At 41.6% G+C, this 17,141-nt stretch overlaps 1 protein-coding gene across 1 annotated transcript in view; it reads left to right on the top strand.

Moving 5' to 3' along the window:
• The window catches only part of LOC106082724 (uncharacterized), a 579,753-nt gene that overhangs the window by 84,227 nt on the left and 478,385 nt on the right, over positions 1-17,141 (top strand). Inside the window, exon 8 of the mRNA XM_059364686.1 lies at positions 15,675-15,818. Coding sequence (XP_059220669.1) covers positions 15,675-15,818 — 144 coding nt within the window. The remainder of the gene's footprint in view (positions 1-15,674; positions 15,819-17,141) is intronic.

Below are 17,141 nucleotides of genomic sequence, written 5' to 3'. Positions count from 1 at the left end.
CACTCTAAAAACCCTCTTATTCGGGCCTCATATTGCAATAATCAGAAAATACTTCTATTTGGGTGGTGTTGTGGGGGTGGGGTGGCCCCATAAACACTTTTCCCGAATATTGATATCAGATTTGTGCTTTATTCCCAAAGACCTTTCTTTTGAGTCCCATGTGGCTATGGTCGTAAATTTGTCCCCTTTGGGGGATGTTTTGGGGAGAGGCGGCCTCCCAAACAATTGGTCCCATATTTGGATATCAGATTCGTATTCTACATTCAAATACCTTTTATGTAAGCCCCATATTCCCATCGTCAGCAAATAAGTCCTGTTTGGGGGGGTGTTTTGGGTCCACTACTTGGTGGATCCCCAGAAACGTGGTCCCACATTTGGATATTAGATACGTATTCTACTCGCAAATAGCTTTCATTTGAGTCCCATATTGCCCTGGTCGGTAAATATGTCCGATTTAGGGGTGTTTTGGGGGTTGGGGTGGTCCCCCTAGCATTTGGTCCGACAATTGTATATTAGGAACGTTTTCTTATCATACATACCTTTCATTTGAGTCCCATATTGTCGTGATTGGTCTAGTTATATGTTTGGTAGGTTTTAGGGTGGGACGCCCCCCTAGATATCCCATCCGAAATTTGGAATCCAAATTTTTATACCCACCACCGAAGGATGGGGGTATATTCATTTTGTCATTCCGTTTGCAACACATCGAAAAATCCATTTCCGACCCTATAAAGTATATATATTCTTGATCAGCGTAAAAATCTAAGACAATCTAGCCATGTCGGTCCGTCTGTCCGTCTGTCTGTTGAAATCACGCTACTGTCTTTAAAAATAGAGATATTGAGCTGAAATTTTGTTCATAAGCAGGTTAAGTTCGAAGATGGGCTATATCGGACTATATCTTGATATAGCCCCCATATAGACCGATCCGCCCATTTAGGGTCTTTGGCCCATAAAAGCCACATTTATTATCCGATTTTGCTGAAATTTGGGACAGTGAGTTGTGTTAGGCCATTCGACATCCTCCGTCAATTTGGTCCAGATCGGTCCAGATTTGGATATAGCTGCCATATAGACCGATCCTCCGATTTAGGGTCTTTGGCCCATAAAAGCCACATTTATTATCCGATTTTGCTGAAATTTGGGACAGTGAGTTTTGTTAGGCCCTTCGACTTCCTTCGTTAATTTGGCCCAGATCGGTTCCGATTTGTTTAGCTGCCATATAGACCGATCCTCCGATTTAGGGTCTTAGGCCCACAAAAGCCACATTTATTATCCGATTTTGCTGAAATTTGGGACAGTGATTTGTGTTAGGCCCTTCGACTTCCTTCGTTAATTTGGCCCAGATCGGTTCCGATTTGTATAGCTGCCATATAGACCGATCCTCCGATTTAGGGTCTTAGGCCCACAAAAGCCACATTTATTATCCGATTTTGCTGAAATTTGGGACAGTGAGTTGTGTTAGGCCCTTCGACTTCCTTCGTTAATTTGGCGTAGATCGGTTCCGATTTGGATATAGCTGCCATATAGACCGATCCTCCGATTTAGGATCTTAGGCCCACAAAAGCCACATTTATTATCCGAATTTGATGAAATTCGGGACAGTGAGTAGTGTTAGGCCCTTCGACATCTTTCTTCAATTTAGCCCAGATCGGTTCAGATTTGGATATAGCTGCCATATAGACCGATTTCCTGATTTAAGGTTTTGGGCCCATAAAAAGCTCATTTATTGTCCGATGTCGCCGAAATTTGGGAAAGTGTGTTATGTTAAGCCCCTTGACATACTTCTGCAATATCGCATAGATCGGTCCAGATTTGGATATAGCTGCCATGTAGACCGATATCTCGATTTAAAGTATTGGCCCCATAAAAGGCGCATTTATAATCCGATTTCACTGAAATTTGGCACAGTGACTTATGTTAGGCTTTTCGACATCCGTGTCGTATATGGTTCAGATCGGTTTATTTTTAGATATAGCTACTGTACTTTGGTCCAAATCGGAACAAATTTTGATATAACTGATATGGGACATAAGGTATGCAATTTTCACCGAATTTTGATGAAAGGTGGTTTACATATATACCCGAGGTGGTGGGTATCCAAAGTTCGGTCCGGCCGAACTTAACGCCTTTTTACTTGTTATTTTTAGGGTACTATATGGAAGAACTCAAAATTTCGCTTAAATCGCACCACTTATCTCCGAGATCAGGCGTTTCTGAAAATTAGTGTAAGGGGAAGGGTCCGCCCCCCTTCAGATATCAAAAAATGTATTACCCTATTTTCACCACGGGATCATTATGCACCATCTGTGAAAATTTCATGAAAATCTGTTCAGCCGTTTCTGAGTCTATAAGGAACACCCATACATACAAACAAAGACAAATTGATTTTTATATATTTATATGATTCGCTTTCTACTCTCCAATATCTCTTATTTGATACCCATATTGCCCCTATCAGTCAACTTTTGATTTTGGGTGGCGTTTTTGTGGTAACAGGGTAGGATTCGCCACCTTTTTTGCATAGCCCAAATTACATAGCCTATACCTCCTTTCTGACCATATCCGTAATCTACTCGCGAATACCTTTCATTCGAGCCATATTGTCATTATCGTCCAATAAACCAATTTGTGGGGTTTTGAGGTTGGGGCGGCCCCCCAATTACTTGGACTCAATTTTTAATATGGAAATCGTACTCTACTCTTGAATACCTTTCATTAAAGTCCCATATTGTCCCAATCGGTCCATTTTAGTTTTGGGTGGTACTTTTGGGGTAAGTAGGAGGGTTCGCCCCTTGCGATATCAGAGACTTATATAACCTATTGCACATTCCGGACCATACTTTGTACTTTTGGGGTAAGGGGGAGGGTTCGCCCCCAATGCGATATCAAAAAATTATATAGCCTGTTGCTCCTTCCGGACCACTTCCCACAATCTGTGAAAATTTCAAAGAAATCGCTAAACCGATTTCTTTGAAATTTTTTTTTTGAGTCTATACGGATCAAACAAATTTATAATTCCACAAACAAACATACAAACAAACAAAAAAACAAACAAACAAACAAACAAACAAACAAACAAACAAACAAACAAACAAACAAACAAACAAACAAACAAACAAACAAACAAACAAACAAACAAACAAACAAACAAACAAACAAACAAACAAACAAACAAACAAACAAACAAACAAACAAACAAACAAACAAACAAACAAACAAACAAACAAACAAACAAACAAACAAACAAACAAACAAACAAACAAACAAACACAAATTCATTTTTATATATTGGGTTGCCCAAAAAGTAATTGCGGATTTTTTAAAAGAAAGTAAATGCATTTTTAATAAAACTTAGAATGAACTTTAATCAAATATACTTTTTTTACACCTTTTTTCTAAAAAAGCTAAAATTAACAGCTGATAACTGACAGAAGAAAGAATGCAATTACAGATCGATCTTTGTAATGGTCAATCAGAGATTACCAAGCACCAAACATGGCAATACTTGTCTCGCCCTCAATAAGAGCTCATAACGACATAAGCTGTGAATGCTTCAAAAGCCGTTAATTGATAGGTAGCACTGCATGATTTGTTTAGTAATTCAAAATTTGTTAAAGCTGTTCCTTAATGAATTGTTCATGGGCAAACTAACATTTACAAAGCTTATGTTGGGCTTGTCCAGTCACTTTATATTATCACTCTATGTTGAAGAGTTCAGTACCAAATTTTTTCGCGTACATTGTAGCTCATAAACTGCAGTTCCTAAACTTTGCAAATTTCCCCATATCTTAAATTGTAGAGCAAATTTGAAGCATAAAGAAAACCAATCGATCAACTACATCCTTTAATATGAACTCTCATCATCCTAGCTAGCATTTGTTTGAAGCGCACGAGTGAAAGTATTTCAAAGATTATCAATGGAAAGTTTTACCGACATTGAATGGCAACTGACGTCGTACAGCTATAGCAATGTGAACGTTTTGTTGCTAGCAAAAATTAACTCGACATCCAGCTAATGATGAAAATGTCCGAAGCATGTTGCCAAAACTAGACAATGCATTTACTAAAATGAAAGATGGTTAACGCTAGAATTCAATTTGATTCAATAGTTAGTTATGTACCAGCCATGTGCATACGAGGTCTGTGCAAAAAGTAGCACGAGTTGTGAATTTTCTCTGGCTACATGTATTAAACTTCATATCCCTTTTGCTGTTTATAAACTCCTGGAATTTCCAATTCTTTACTTTTAGCACAAACCATTCTTTGATTGAATAGCTTTTGGTATCATAATAAGTCTATAATTAATAAGTTTTGTGGCTTTTTATGCATTGAAATGGGTTTGATATGAATTTCTTTTTGTTGAATCAATTGTTTGAAAGATCAACAAATATGCAAAAATCACCAATTAGGTCGCTTCTAACGTAATCATAGCCTCAAAAATATGAATCCATTTGCAGGTTTGCTTTCCAGTAGATTTTTTTTTCTTGTAAAATTCATTGTCCTAATATCATATATCTCAACTCAATTTTCAACTTTCATCACTGAAATCGAACGACATACGTGAAGTGAATCTCACAAAATCACTACGTGAAGTGAAGCTCAGAATCACTTTATTATTCGGTTTAACTATGACCGTCTGACTGTCTGTCCGTCTGTCTATTCGTCTGTCTGTCCATCTGTCTGTCTGTCCGTATGTCTGTCCGCCGGTCTGTCTGTTTGTCCGTCTGTCTGTTTGTCTGTCGGTCTGTCTGTCCATCCGTCTGTCTGTCTGTCTGTCCGTCTGTCTGTCCGTCTTTCTGTCCGTCTGTCTGTCCGTCTGTCTGTCCTATGCCTGTCTGTCTGCCTGTCTGTCCGTCTGTCTGTCCGTCTATCTGTCCGTCTGTCTGTCCGTCTTTCTGTCCGTCTGTTTGTCCTATGTCTGTCCGTCTGTCTGCCTGTCTGTCTGCCTGTCTGCCTGTCTGTCTGTCTGTCCGTCTGTCCGTCTGTCCGTCTGTCTGTCCGTCTGTCTGTCCGTCTGTCTGTCCGTCTGTCTGTCCGTCTGTCTGTCTGTGTGTCCGTCTCTCTGTCCGTCTGTCTGTCTGTCTGTCTGTCCGTCTGTCTGTCTGTCCGTCTGTCTGTCCGTCTGTCTGTCCGTCTGTCTGTCCGTCTGTCTGTCCGTCTGTCTGTCCGTCTGTTTGTCCGTCTATCTGTCCGTCCGTCTGTCTGTCCGTCTGTTTGTCCGTCTGTTTGTCCGTCTGTCTGTCTGTCTCTCTCTCTGTCCATCTTTCTGTCCATGCTAGGTTAGATAAGGATTAAGTGGCAGTCTGCCATCAGACTCACTTAGACGTTGTTGTCCATTGTGATACCACAGGAACAGAAAAAGGAGGAGGCCTTTTAGATCCCAACAATTTAAAAGCCCAGCAGCTTGCGAATGTTCACTTCCGTTAAATCAGACAGGTTCTCAAAGAAATGAGAACCTAAAGTGAAACTTCTTCAGACTACCAGTGCTGGACACACACACACAAGTTCTTCTATGGTCTCCTTTTTCGATGTGCTCACAGCTTTTGCAAAAGTCGTTACTGGCAACCTTCAGTCTATCAGCAAGCTTTCCGATTAGACAGTTACCTGTCATGACGGAAACAATAACTGAGACGTCTGTTCCAGCCAGTGGCAGCAAAGCGGTAGACGTCTTCAAGTCTAGGTTAGGCCACATAGTTTTAGAATGCTCACAGAATTCCTCTTTGTGACCATCTATCATTCGTTGTCCTTCGGTCCTAGTCCTGAAAACTTAGTTTTCATTTCGCTAGAGGCATACCCACAGATTCGAGTTTCCCTGGAGTGTGTAAGTTAGCTACTAGTATAGCAAACTTGTCTGCTCAACAATTCCCTGGGATATCTCTGTGGCCCGGCACCCAGAAAAGGTGAATTTTGAACTGTTCAGCCATCTCGATGAGAGATCTGCGACAGACGAGGGCGGTGTTTTTGTTCAGAAATACGTTCTCTAGGGATTTAATGGCTGTCTGAGAAGATATATATGACAATCGTCGTTATGACGTTATATCCTAGCCATTCCACCACTTCCTTAATTGCAATGATCTCTGCTCGATATAACCAGTTTTAGATCTTTAGAATACACATCTGGTCGTCTAGTTTAGAATCATCTGTATAGAGGTCTATCGGTTCTATCAGTGCAAGTGGTACAGTACTTTTGTTTATCAAAAACGGTTTGGGTGGGGTGTAATCCACACTATATATCGGATATTGTATCAAGGATAATACAGTTTCCGTAGGCACCACATGCCCAAAGGGATAGCTCCCTTAGCCTCACGTCAGTGGTCGCTGCAATTTGTCTAGCCACAATGTTCAGAGGCTTTGAGGCAGTGATGCAAAAAACAAGCCATTCTTTGGATCCGGTGGTCTATTCAACAGTAGGTGGACTATTAAACAGTAGGTGGACTTTTGAAGCGCTGTCCACCAAACCACAACACCATATAGCGGTATAGGTCTGACAATTACAGTATGTACCCAAGGCAGGACCCGCGCTTTAAACCCCCATCTTTTGACCATGGCTCTATTGCAGGTGTATAGAGCAAGAGTTGCCTTTCTTGCCCCTTCCCAAAATGTTTGATTTGAAATTTAATCTCTTGTCCATCAAAACACCCAGGTATTTTGCGCTTTCTGTAAATGGTATATTCTCTCCACCCAAGGAGACGGGGACAAAGCTAGGTAACTTCTATCTCCTGCTGAAAATAACTATTTCTGTCTTGCACGAATTTACACCTAGACCACTTTCAGTAGCCCACTTCGTTGTTGCACGTAGAGCTTCCTGAAGTATATCTCTTGGAGAAATGGGAAACTTTCCCCTAAACTATGAAGTAAAGACAACTCACCTTGGTCGCTCCAAATACAAGAAAAAACCCTCAAAAAAAATCTAAGTCAGTGGTTCCGCGCTGCTAACAAAATCCCTAATTGTTTTTCAAACCACGCCCCTATGTCGGTTCATGTCTGTCCAAACCCTAAAATCTTGTCACAAATCTATATTTTCTTCAAGTGCAAACAAGACATTAGTGCCGGTGTTTGTTAGCGGCGAATGCCAGGCAATGACATAGGTAATTCTTCCTTAGTAGTCTCTTGGTCCTATGTGACCCTTAGTCATACCGAAAGACATTCCGAACTCTTTTCTGCTTTTTCTAAGTATAGCCTCGTCATCGGACGATCTGGATCCCCCCATACGCTTTTCGTTGTCCTAGAACTCCTTGAGCCCAATCCAATCGGATAACCACCCACACATGATTTATCGGCTCCCGTTTCGACGCCTTATCCTCCAGTTTCGATCGTGGCAGTGAGATATTTATTCTCCTATAATCCGCCGGACTTTAGAGATGTGGTCGATAATGTCTCGGGCAAGTGTTCAGCAACAAATGCTGAATCGTCTACTGATTCCCAAAAGACCCAGACACCTTCAGCTTCAACTTTGTTGGATCCGTATAATACAACTTCTTCAGACTTGTTGAGGCCTTCTAGACAGCTGCAGTTTAGTACTAATACTGCATGTCTCCGGTCGTCATCAGCCCGTATTCTCTAACTACTCCGACTTCGGAGTTAAATACTCCTTGTTTCGCATCTATGATTATAACATTGCCTGCATAGCAGACACGTTCAAGGCTCTCCATTGTTGACTATATGCTGTGCACCCATGGAATTGGAGATAAATTGCCTCTTGGGAATCGCGCCATAGGATCGCGCCATAGGATTTTGCCGTCCTAACGACCGTTTCGTTGTTCCACAATGTTGTGTGCGCATTCGTCGCCCACTCCCTTAACTCGGACTGCGTCGACCCGAAAGGCTTCGGGTTAACCAAGTTTATTGACGGCAATCCTCCATTCATTTCCCCTTACTCCGTTTTGGCCCGGCACCCAAACGATGCGGATTTTCCCATTCTCAGAAAAGGCGTTAATCTTCTTCTTACACCGCAAGACTATTGGTGACCTTACCGTCCTGGTTGTTATTCCCTTTTTGGCGACGTACTCGCGTTAGCACCACACCACTTCATGCATACCGCGATCGCCCGGATCTCCGCCTGCAGGATCGTATTATGGTCAGGCAGTCTAAAACAGATGTCAGTCCCTGGGTTCCCAATGTAGAACCCCCCAGCCCATTTCTGTCCTCTAGCTTTGATCCATCCGTGTAACATGATCTTCCAGATGGCAATACTAGGGTTCCGTCAATCCAAGACTGTGCCTCTGGCAGCAGTGCCTCGCATTCGACTTCAAGGTTCATCTCAGGTATCCGATCGGAAATCTCTTCCCTTCCTTCCAGGTTTCCTATCGTCGCCTATATTCCGCAATGGTATGAGCTGCTCGCATCCTTAGTCCATTCTCCCATCGCCTTAAGTGTCATAGCCACAGTCGCTGCCTCGCACTTAATCTGTACGTCAGTGGGTCGGATATCTAGAATAGTCTTCAGTGCCCTAGTGGGCGTGGTCCTCACCGCTCCGTCTATGTCAAGACAACATGTTCTCTGAACCTGTTGTATGGTCCTTATGTTGCACCTTTTCTCCATAGCAGTCCACCAAACTACTGAGGCGTAAGTAGCATTGGTCTAATCACGCACCTGTAGAGCCAGTGTAGTGCGTTAAATTCGCCCACCATCGTCTTCCACGTGAACAGGCATATTTCAGTGTTCTCTGGGCTAACATTGAGACCTCTGGGTCTAGCCCAGTCATATGCCATATGGAAGTCCCTTTCAGCCCTTCTGCATAGCTCGTTCGGATCCTTACCCCTTAGAAGTATTATAAAATAGTCTACGTAGCAGACGGGTTCAAATCCCTCTTGAGTCAGCATCAGACGGGTTCAAATCCCTCCTCAATCAACACCCATAATAGGTCATTTATGGTGGTCACCCATAGGAGTGGCGATAAAATGCCCCCTGTGGTGTGCCCTGTGCCATTTTCTCCCTTATATTTATGTCATGAGACACACAATTTATGTACCTGTTCCTTAGCATATGATTTATCCAGTCTCTAGGGACCGGATCCACCAGGTAAGGGTCTAAGGATTGGATCAATGTGTCGGTCCGCACATTGTTAGAAGACCCCTCGATGTCAATGCATGCCGCCAGGGTATACGTTTTGGCATCGAAGGATTTTTCTATTTTATGCACAACCTCGTGTAGGGCAGTCTCCACCGACCTTCCCTTGACATAGGCAAGCTGTTTGTATTTGAGCAGTTCGCTGGATATCCTACTCTTTATCATGGTGTCCACAATACGTTCCATGGTTTTGAGTAGAAAGGACGTAAGGCTTATGGGTAGAATGTAGGCCTTTGGTGTCGCCTAACTTGCCTTGCCGGGCTTGGGTATAGACACCACCCTTGCCTCTTGCCAGGCTTTCGGAGTATATGAAAGTCCTAGGCACGCTGTGAACATTTTGCCCAGACGAGGCACCAGATAGTCTGCCTCTTTCTGTAGTAACGCCGGAAATATTCCATCAGGTTCGGGTGACTTAAATGGTTTGAAGCTCCTCCAGGATTCCTTCACCATAAATTCCGTTATTATAAACCTTCGATCAACGTCATTATTCCAAAATTGCGGTGTCTCCGTGAGTTCCGTCGTATCCTGTGGAAAATGGGTTTTCATCAAAAGCCTCAACATGTCCTCTCTGCTCTCACTCCCATATCGTCTACTAAAGTTTCAGTTTGGACATGGGTTTTTGAGAGAAGCTTTTTTATCTTGGCGGCGCCATTAACGTTATCGACCTGTTTGCAGAAAAGTTTCCAAGGAGGCACGTTTTGCCGCTCTGCCATTAGAAAAAAAATTTCAGCGGTGGTTTTCCCCTTCAAATGCTGGCAACATTTCTGAGGTACTTTGCCACGTAAAAACTTCTCTTCAAAGAGGTGTCGCACTGCGGCGCTCGGTTCGGGCTCGGCTATAAAAAGGAGGCCCCTCATCATTGAGCTTGAACTTGAATCGGGCTGCACTCATTGGTAGGTGAGAAGTTTGCCTCTGTTCCTTAATGGAATGTTAATGGGCAAAATTTGCATTTGCATGCCTTGAGCCGTGTGTAATACACATCCCAATAAACTTCCGCTTTTTTGCGACGTGCTCTGTTAAAAAGTCTGTGGACCTCTTTCCCAATATTGCGAATCTCCTTGGTCACCCAGGGTTCATTTGGGCTGATTTTTGCGGCTAACTTACCTATGTTATAAGGTCTGCGCACCTATTTCCCAACGCTGTGTATTTCCCCGGTCATTCAGGGTTTCTCTTGACCTGTTTTCCTTTCTTGCAGGAGACAACTATCAAAAGACTCCAGTGTTGCAGTCGTTATCCTATTGACATTGCCGTCTATGCTTAAGCAATCCAAAACATCTTGCCCAAGTCTTCGTCTAAGTATTTTTCTGAATATTTCCAATTAGTTGTCATCTTTTTTTCGGAAACTTGTCTGTTTTTCTTGTTTTAAAAGATTTTCCTGTAATTTAAATACATTTGTTTTAACCTAATTCAATCAACATATTTCTTAAGGTATCAGTACAATTCCCCTAGTTGAACAATTTTGCTCGAGTGAATTTACCAAACCATATTCATAATCGATTTTTCTGACAAAATTGCCAGGCAATACTTACATACATGCGCACACTTGTAGGCATTGAAGTCATAGTAACAACCACAAATCAAGTAACGTTTTTCCAGTATGATTGACTTCTACCTTGCGAAACTAAACTTTGCATGCCTCAATGTTCGGCTTTATGGGTTGGTTGGTGGCCAAGCAATTTCATTTAAATTCGATTTTATTTTTCAATTGAAAATGGCAATTACTAATAAAACTTGAGGTTACGAATTCTAATTTAAGTAACATTTAGAAAAGGCAATTAAATGTTCTCGAAAGATTATTTGCACTTCCAAGAAATACATAAATTCCAATACGACATTGGGACATTGACTACATAACTTGGTTGAAATCAACGTTGTGACAGTTATGGATGTATGCAAAGTGGACTGTCTTACTGAAGTATAATAAAATGATTTCAAAATTTTAAGAAGAGTAGAAACATACTTCGAACTAGTATTCAATGTGGCGTAGAGCAGTAACAGATTGGCTTTGCCCGACTAAAAATAGGTTAGATTTGAGTGGCAGTCTGTAATCGGGCTTAGGTTAGGTTGAAAAGAGGGTGCATATATTAATCCGCCCCATGCCACTATGGACATACACATAAGCCAGTAATCGGCTTGTTGTGCGCTCTTAAAACAATAAAGTAACCTCTAAACAAAAAAAAACAAGTAAAAGCGTGCTAAGTTCGGCCGGGCCGAATCTTATATACCCTCCACCATGGATCGCATTTGTCGAGTTCTTTTCCCGGCATCTCTTCTTAGGCAAAACAAGTAAAAATACGTTAAGTTCGGCCGGGCCGAACTTTGGATACCCACCAGAGAATCCGTCGTGCAAAATTTCAGGCAAATCGGATAATAATTGCGACCTCTAGAGGCTCAAGAAATCAAGTCCCCAGATCTTTTTATATGACAGCTATATCAGGTAATGAACCGATTTGAACCATATTTGGCACAGTTGTTGGATATCATAACAAAATACTACGTGCCAAAATTCATTCAATTTGGATAGGAATTGCGTCCTCTAGAAGCTCAAGAAGTCAAGACCCAAGATCGGTTTATATGGCAGCTATATCAAAACATGGACCGATATGGCCCATTTACAATACCAACCGACCTACACTAATAAGAAGTATTTGTGCAAAATTTCAAGCGGCTAGCTTTACTCCTTCGGAAGTTAGCGTGCTTTCGACAGACAGACGGACGGACGGACGGACGGACGGAAGGACGGACAGACGGACGGACATGGCTAGATCGACATAAAATTTCACGACGATCAAGAATATATATACTTTATGGGGTCTCAGACGAATATTTCGAGTAGTTACAATCAGAATGACGAAATTAGTATACCCCCCATTTATGGTGGAGGCTATAAAAAACCTAGAGCGCACAACGAGCCGATTACTGGCTTAGGTCTATGTCCATAGTGGCATGGGGCGGATTAATATCTGCGCCCTCTTTTCGAACTAACCTAACCTAACCCCAAAAAAGAAAATTTTAAATTAGGAATTCCGTGCTACTTACATAATCCTTAATTCTTTTCCCTACCACTCACCTAAGTTGGTTCATGTCTAGTATTGTGTCGCCACCTAAGTGTCGTTATCTATTAGACGCGAAAGCCGGTCAACGACAAAGAAAATGTTTCAACGTCTAATCATCTTTCCCGCATGCTCTACACATGCTTTCACTTGCCGCACCGATTTTACATAAGTGAGCCCGTAGTCCTATGTGTCCCATTATGATACCAAAAGCTATACTGACCTCATTTATTGACTGGAGTCCTCTGGCCTTCACCGTCAAATCGTCTGCCCTTTCATTTCCCCTTACTCTATTATGGCCTGGCAACCAAATGATGCGGCTTTTGCCATCCTCAGAGCAGGCGTTAATCTCCTTCTTACACTGCAAGACTATTCGTGACCTTACCGTTCTGGTTGTTATTGCCCTTACGGTAATTTTTCTGTCGGTAAGGATGTTCACACTCGATGTCCTTGTGTTAGCACCACACCAATTCACGCATTCCGTGATCACACAGATCTCCGCCTGTAGTATCAAAAGGCAGTCTAAAACATATCTCAGTCCCTGGGTTCTCAATGTAGACCCGCAGGCCCACTCTGTCCTCTCGGACAGAGACATTTTAGTTTAATGTGATACCAAAGGAATAGGAGAAGGAAAATACTTCCTAGAATCTACCGTAGAACCTGCCAGTTCGTTTTAAAATGCCTAATAACTTGCAAAATTTTACAACCGCTAATTTGGATAAGTCCTCCAAGAAATAAGAACCTAAAGTGGAACTTATTTTTTTGCCACTACAGTACTGGCACATAGCAGACGTTATAATTTTCCGAATTTTCCACTTCCTCGACATTCTCACAGCTTCCAAAGAAATCGTCACTTGCACTCTTTATTGCCCGACTTAAATTCGTATATTCTCGTTTTAGTTCGTTTGTTAGGAGCAGTGGTAAAGACAATCAAACATCTCTTTGAGTATAACGCTTGGTACTAGGGATCGTATGAGTTATAGAACTGACACCATGATACGTATACGCTCCCATGGACTGATGGTTTATTCAGTTTTAAATATTATAAACACATAAGCGATTCGTTCAATGAAGAGCATTCAAAAGTCTTTTGCATTAAAATTACCAAAATGAAAGGCGAAAAATGCTAAAAGAAAAGGAATGTTCGAAACTTAGCGATGCGGAATCGGAATCTATGGACAAAAAGCCCATAACTGTCTCTTTGGTACACATATGCTTGGTATGAATTGTTGCTAAGTAACCACAAATATCTGTTAACAAAAAAATGCGTAACAAGTTTGACCAGGGCGAATCTTATAAACCCTCCACCATGGATCGCATTTGTCAAGTTCTTTGGCCGCTATCTCTTTATAGGCAAATAAAGGATAATGGATAACAATTGCTATGCTATTGGAGCTACATATCAGGTTATGGACCGAATCGGACCATACTTGAATTGGAAGTTAGATTGAGCTGAAATTTGGTGCAGTGAGTTGTATTAGACCAGTAGACATCCTTCGTAAATTTGGCTCAGATCGGTTCAGATTTGGATATAGCTGCCTTATAGACCGATCGGCCGATATAGGGTCTTGGGCCCATAAAAGCCACATTTATTATCCGATTTTGCTGAAATTTGGGACAGTGAGTTGTGTTGGGCCAGTCGACATTCTTCGTCAATTTGGCTCAGATCGGTCCAGATTTGAATATAAATGCCATATATACAGATCCTCCGATTTAGGGTCTTGGGCCCATAAAAGCCACATTTATTATTCGATTTTGCTGAAATTTGTGACAGTGAGTTGTGTTAGGCCCTTCAATATCCTTCGTCAATTTGGCCCAGATCGGTCCAGATTTGGATATAGCTGCTATACAGACCGATCCTCCGATTTAGGGTCATAGGCCCATGAAAGTTGCATTTATTATCCGATTTTGCTGAAATTTGGGACAGTGAGCTGACTTAGGCCCTCCGACGCCCTCCGTCAATTTGGCTCAGATCGGTTCAGAATTGGATATAGCTGCCATATAGACCGATCCTCCGATTTAGGGTCTTAGGCCCATAAAAGCCACATTTATTATCCGATTTTGCTGAAATTTGAGACAGTGAGTTGTGTTAGGCCCATCGACATCCTTCCGCAATTTGGCTCAGATCGGTTCATATTTGGACTAAGCCCCCATATAGACCGATCCTCCGATTTAGGGTCTTGGGCCCATAAAAGCCACATTTGTTATTCGATTTTGCTGAAATTTAGAACAGTGAGTTGTGTTGAGCCCTTCAACATCCTTCGTCAATTTAGCCCAGATCAGTCCAGATTTGGATATAGCTGCTATACAGACCGATCCTCCGATTTAAGGTCTTAGGCCCATAAAAGCCACATTTATTATCCAATTTTGCTTAAATTTGGGACAGGGAATTGTCCTGGGCCCTTCGACATATTTCGTCAATTTGGCCCAGATCAGTCTAGATTTGGATATAGCTGCCATATATTCCGATCCTCAAATTTAGGGTCTTAGGCCCATAAAAGCCTCATTTATTATTCGGTTTTGCTGAAATTTGGGACAGTGTGTTGTGTTGAGCCCTTCGACATCCTTCGTCAATTTGGCTCAGATCGGTCCAGATTTGGGTATAGCTGCCATATAGACCGATCTCTCGATTTAAAGATTTGAGCCCTAAAAGGCGCATTTATTGTCCCATGTCGCCGAAATTTGGGACAGTGGGTTGTGTTGGGCCCAACGATGTTTGTCTTCAATTTGGCTCAGATTGGTCCAGATTTGGATATAGCTGTCATATAGACCGATCTCTCGATTTAAGGTTTTGGGACCATAAAAGGCGCATTTGTTGTCCGATTTTGCCGAAATTTGGGACAGTGAGTTGTGTTGGGCCCTTCGATGTTTGTCTTAAATTTGGCTCAGATCGGTCCAGATTTGGATGTAGCTGTCATATAGACCAATCTCTCGGTTTATGGTTTTCGGACCATAAAAGGCGCATTTATTGTCCGATTTTGCGGAAATTTGGGGCAGTGAGTTGTGTTAGGCTAGTCGACATTTTTCTTAAACTTGCCCAGCTCGGTACAGATTTGGATAAAAGTCGCAATTGAACAATAACTTGTACTTATAAGCATTTGGTCTAAATCGAATCATATGTCTTTATAGCTGCTATGGGGCATAAGGTATGCATTTTTCATTTTCCGGCCGAACTTAACGCCTTTTCACTTGTTGGTTTTCAGAAATGTCTACATCATGGATTCATTTTGTGTTTTAAAATTTTAAATATCTACTCATTGTGCACACCTCGGCTCTTTTCCTCTACATTCTCGACAATTCACGCTCGGAAGACATAATGGCATCAGTCTACCATTTTTGTTTAAATTAAGTAAGTGAGATATCTTTATGAATTTTGAAATGTGTAGATCAGAGATGTTTGTTAGGCAATGTGCAAATTTTCACGTCTCTAGAGAGTCTAGGCCATATTCGTGGGTCCTGTGATTAACTCATCCCCCACCAAATTTTGTTTGCATTTTTCACATCAACTTTTTCATTCATGCATTTCTATTTGTTGCTTGTCTCTTCTAGTGCGGCGGCATACATGATCGCAGCAAATGTGTTGAACTGTGGAGTGGAGTGGCACAGTATTGCCTTTTGGTAGGAAATTACAATAGTGCCACGGCAATATTGGAAACTTTGGAATCACCGCCAATAGCACGTCTTAAAATTACGGTAAGTACAGCATAACTTGCGTCCGTATTCAGCTACAACAACATATCGTGGCATCGGTATAATACAAAAAAAAAAAAAAACCATCAAACCATCATCATCATTTCGATTGGAAGACATCACGAGATACACATGTACATACGTCCAAAGCGAATGCACACGCGTTCATCGCATACATTTTCGGTGCGGCATGCGAACCCAACGAATGCAAAGCATTAATTATGCAAAACAAGCCAAGGAAACGTTTCACTATAAATTTGTGGGTAATTTTATGGAAAAACAACGTGAGAAAGATTGGCAGGGAAATGGCCAAACGTGGTCACACGCCAAGCGTTCATAATGAAGGATACAAATGAATTTGGTCTTTGCCTGGCTTTCTGGATTTTTGTAATTAACAAAAGCGAGAAATGATCAGCGAACGTGATAAGATTCGCTAGGTTTTAATTGCAATCAACGGTGATATAACGAATGCCAAAGAAGCTGAATGAAAAGCGCAAATGCTATTTCGTCCGTAATCTTAATTGTTTTAAAACTACCATAATGAAAAACTTATTAACGCTACTTGTGTAGTTGGGTGTGCGGCATGAAAGATTGAATGCATGATTACCACTAAAAAAAATATTGTTGAAATACAATAGCTTCGAATTTCAGAATTGATGGTGATACCAAAAAACTCAAGGTTTTAAGGATAGGATAACATTTAATAACAAGTAAAAGCGTGTTAAGTTCGTCCGGGCCGAATCTTATATACCCTCCACCATGGATCGCATTTGTCGAGTTATTTTCCCTGCATCTCTTCTTAGGCAAAACAAGTAAAAGCTTGCTAAGTTCGGCTGGGCCGAATCTTATATACCCTCCACCATGGATCGTATTTGTCGAGGTCTTTTCCCGGCATCTCTTCTTAGGCAAAAAAGGATATAAGAAAGGATTTGCTCTGCTATTAGAGAGATATCAAGATATGATCCGATTTGGACCACAATTAAATTATATGTTGGAGACCTGTGTAAAATGTCAGCCAATTCAAATAAGAATTGCGCCTTTTGGGGGCTCAAGAAGTAAAATAGAGAGATCGATTTCTATGGGAGCTGTATCAGGCTATTGACCGATTCAGTCCATAATAAACACGTATGTTGATGGTCATGAGTGGATCCGTCGTACATAATTTCAGGTAAATCGGATAATAATTGCGACCTCTAGAGGCTCAAGAAGTCAAGATCCCAGATCGGTTTATATGGCAGCTATATCAGGTTATGAACCGATTTGAAACTTTTTTGACACAGTTGTTGAAAGTAAGAATAAAATACCTCATACAAAATTTCAGCCACA

Source organism: Stomoxys calcitrans, chromosome 3 (genome assembly GCF_963082655.1).
Source record: "Stomoxys calcitrans chromosome 3, idStoCalc2.1, whole genome shotgun sequence".
In the NCBI taxonomy this organism is placed as follows: domain Eukaryota; kingdom Metazoa; phylum Arthropoda; class Insecta; order Diptera; family Muscidae; genus Stomoxys; species Stomoxys calcitrans.
Note: the sequence above shows the minus strand (reverse complement) of the source record. Positions and strands in the feature narration are given on the sequence as shown.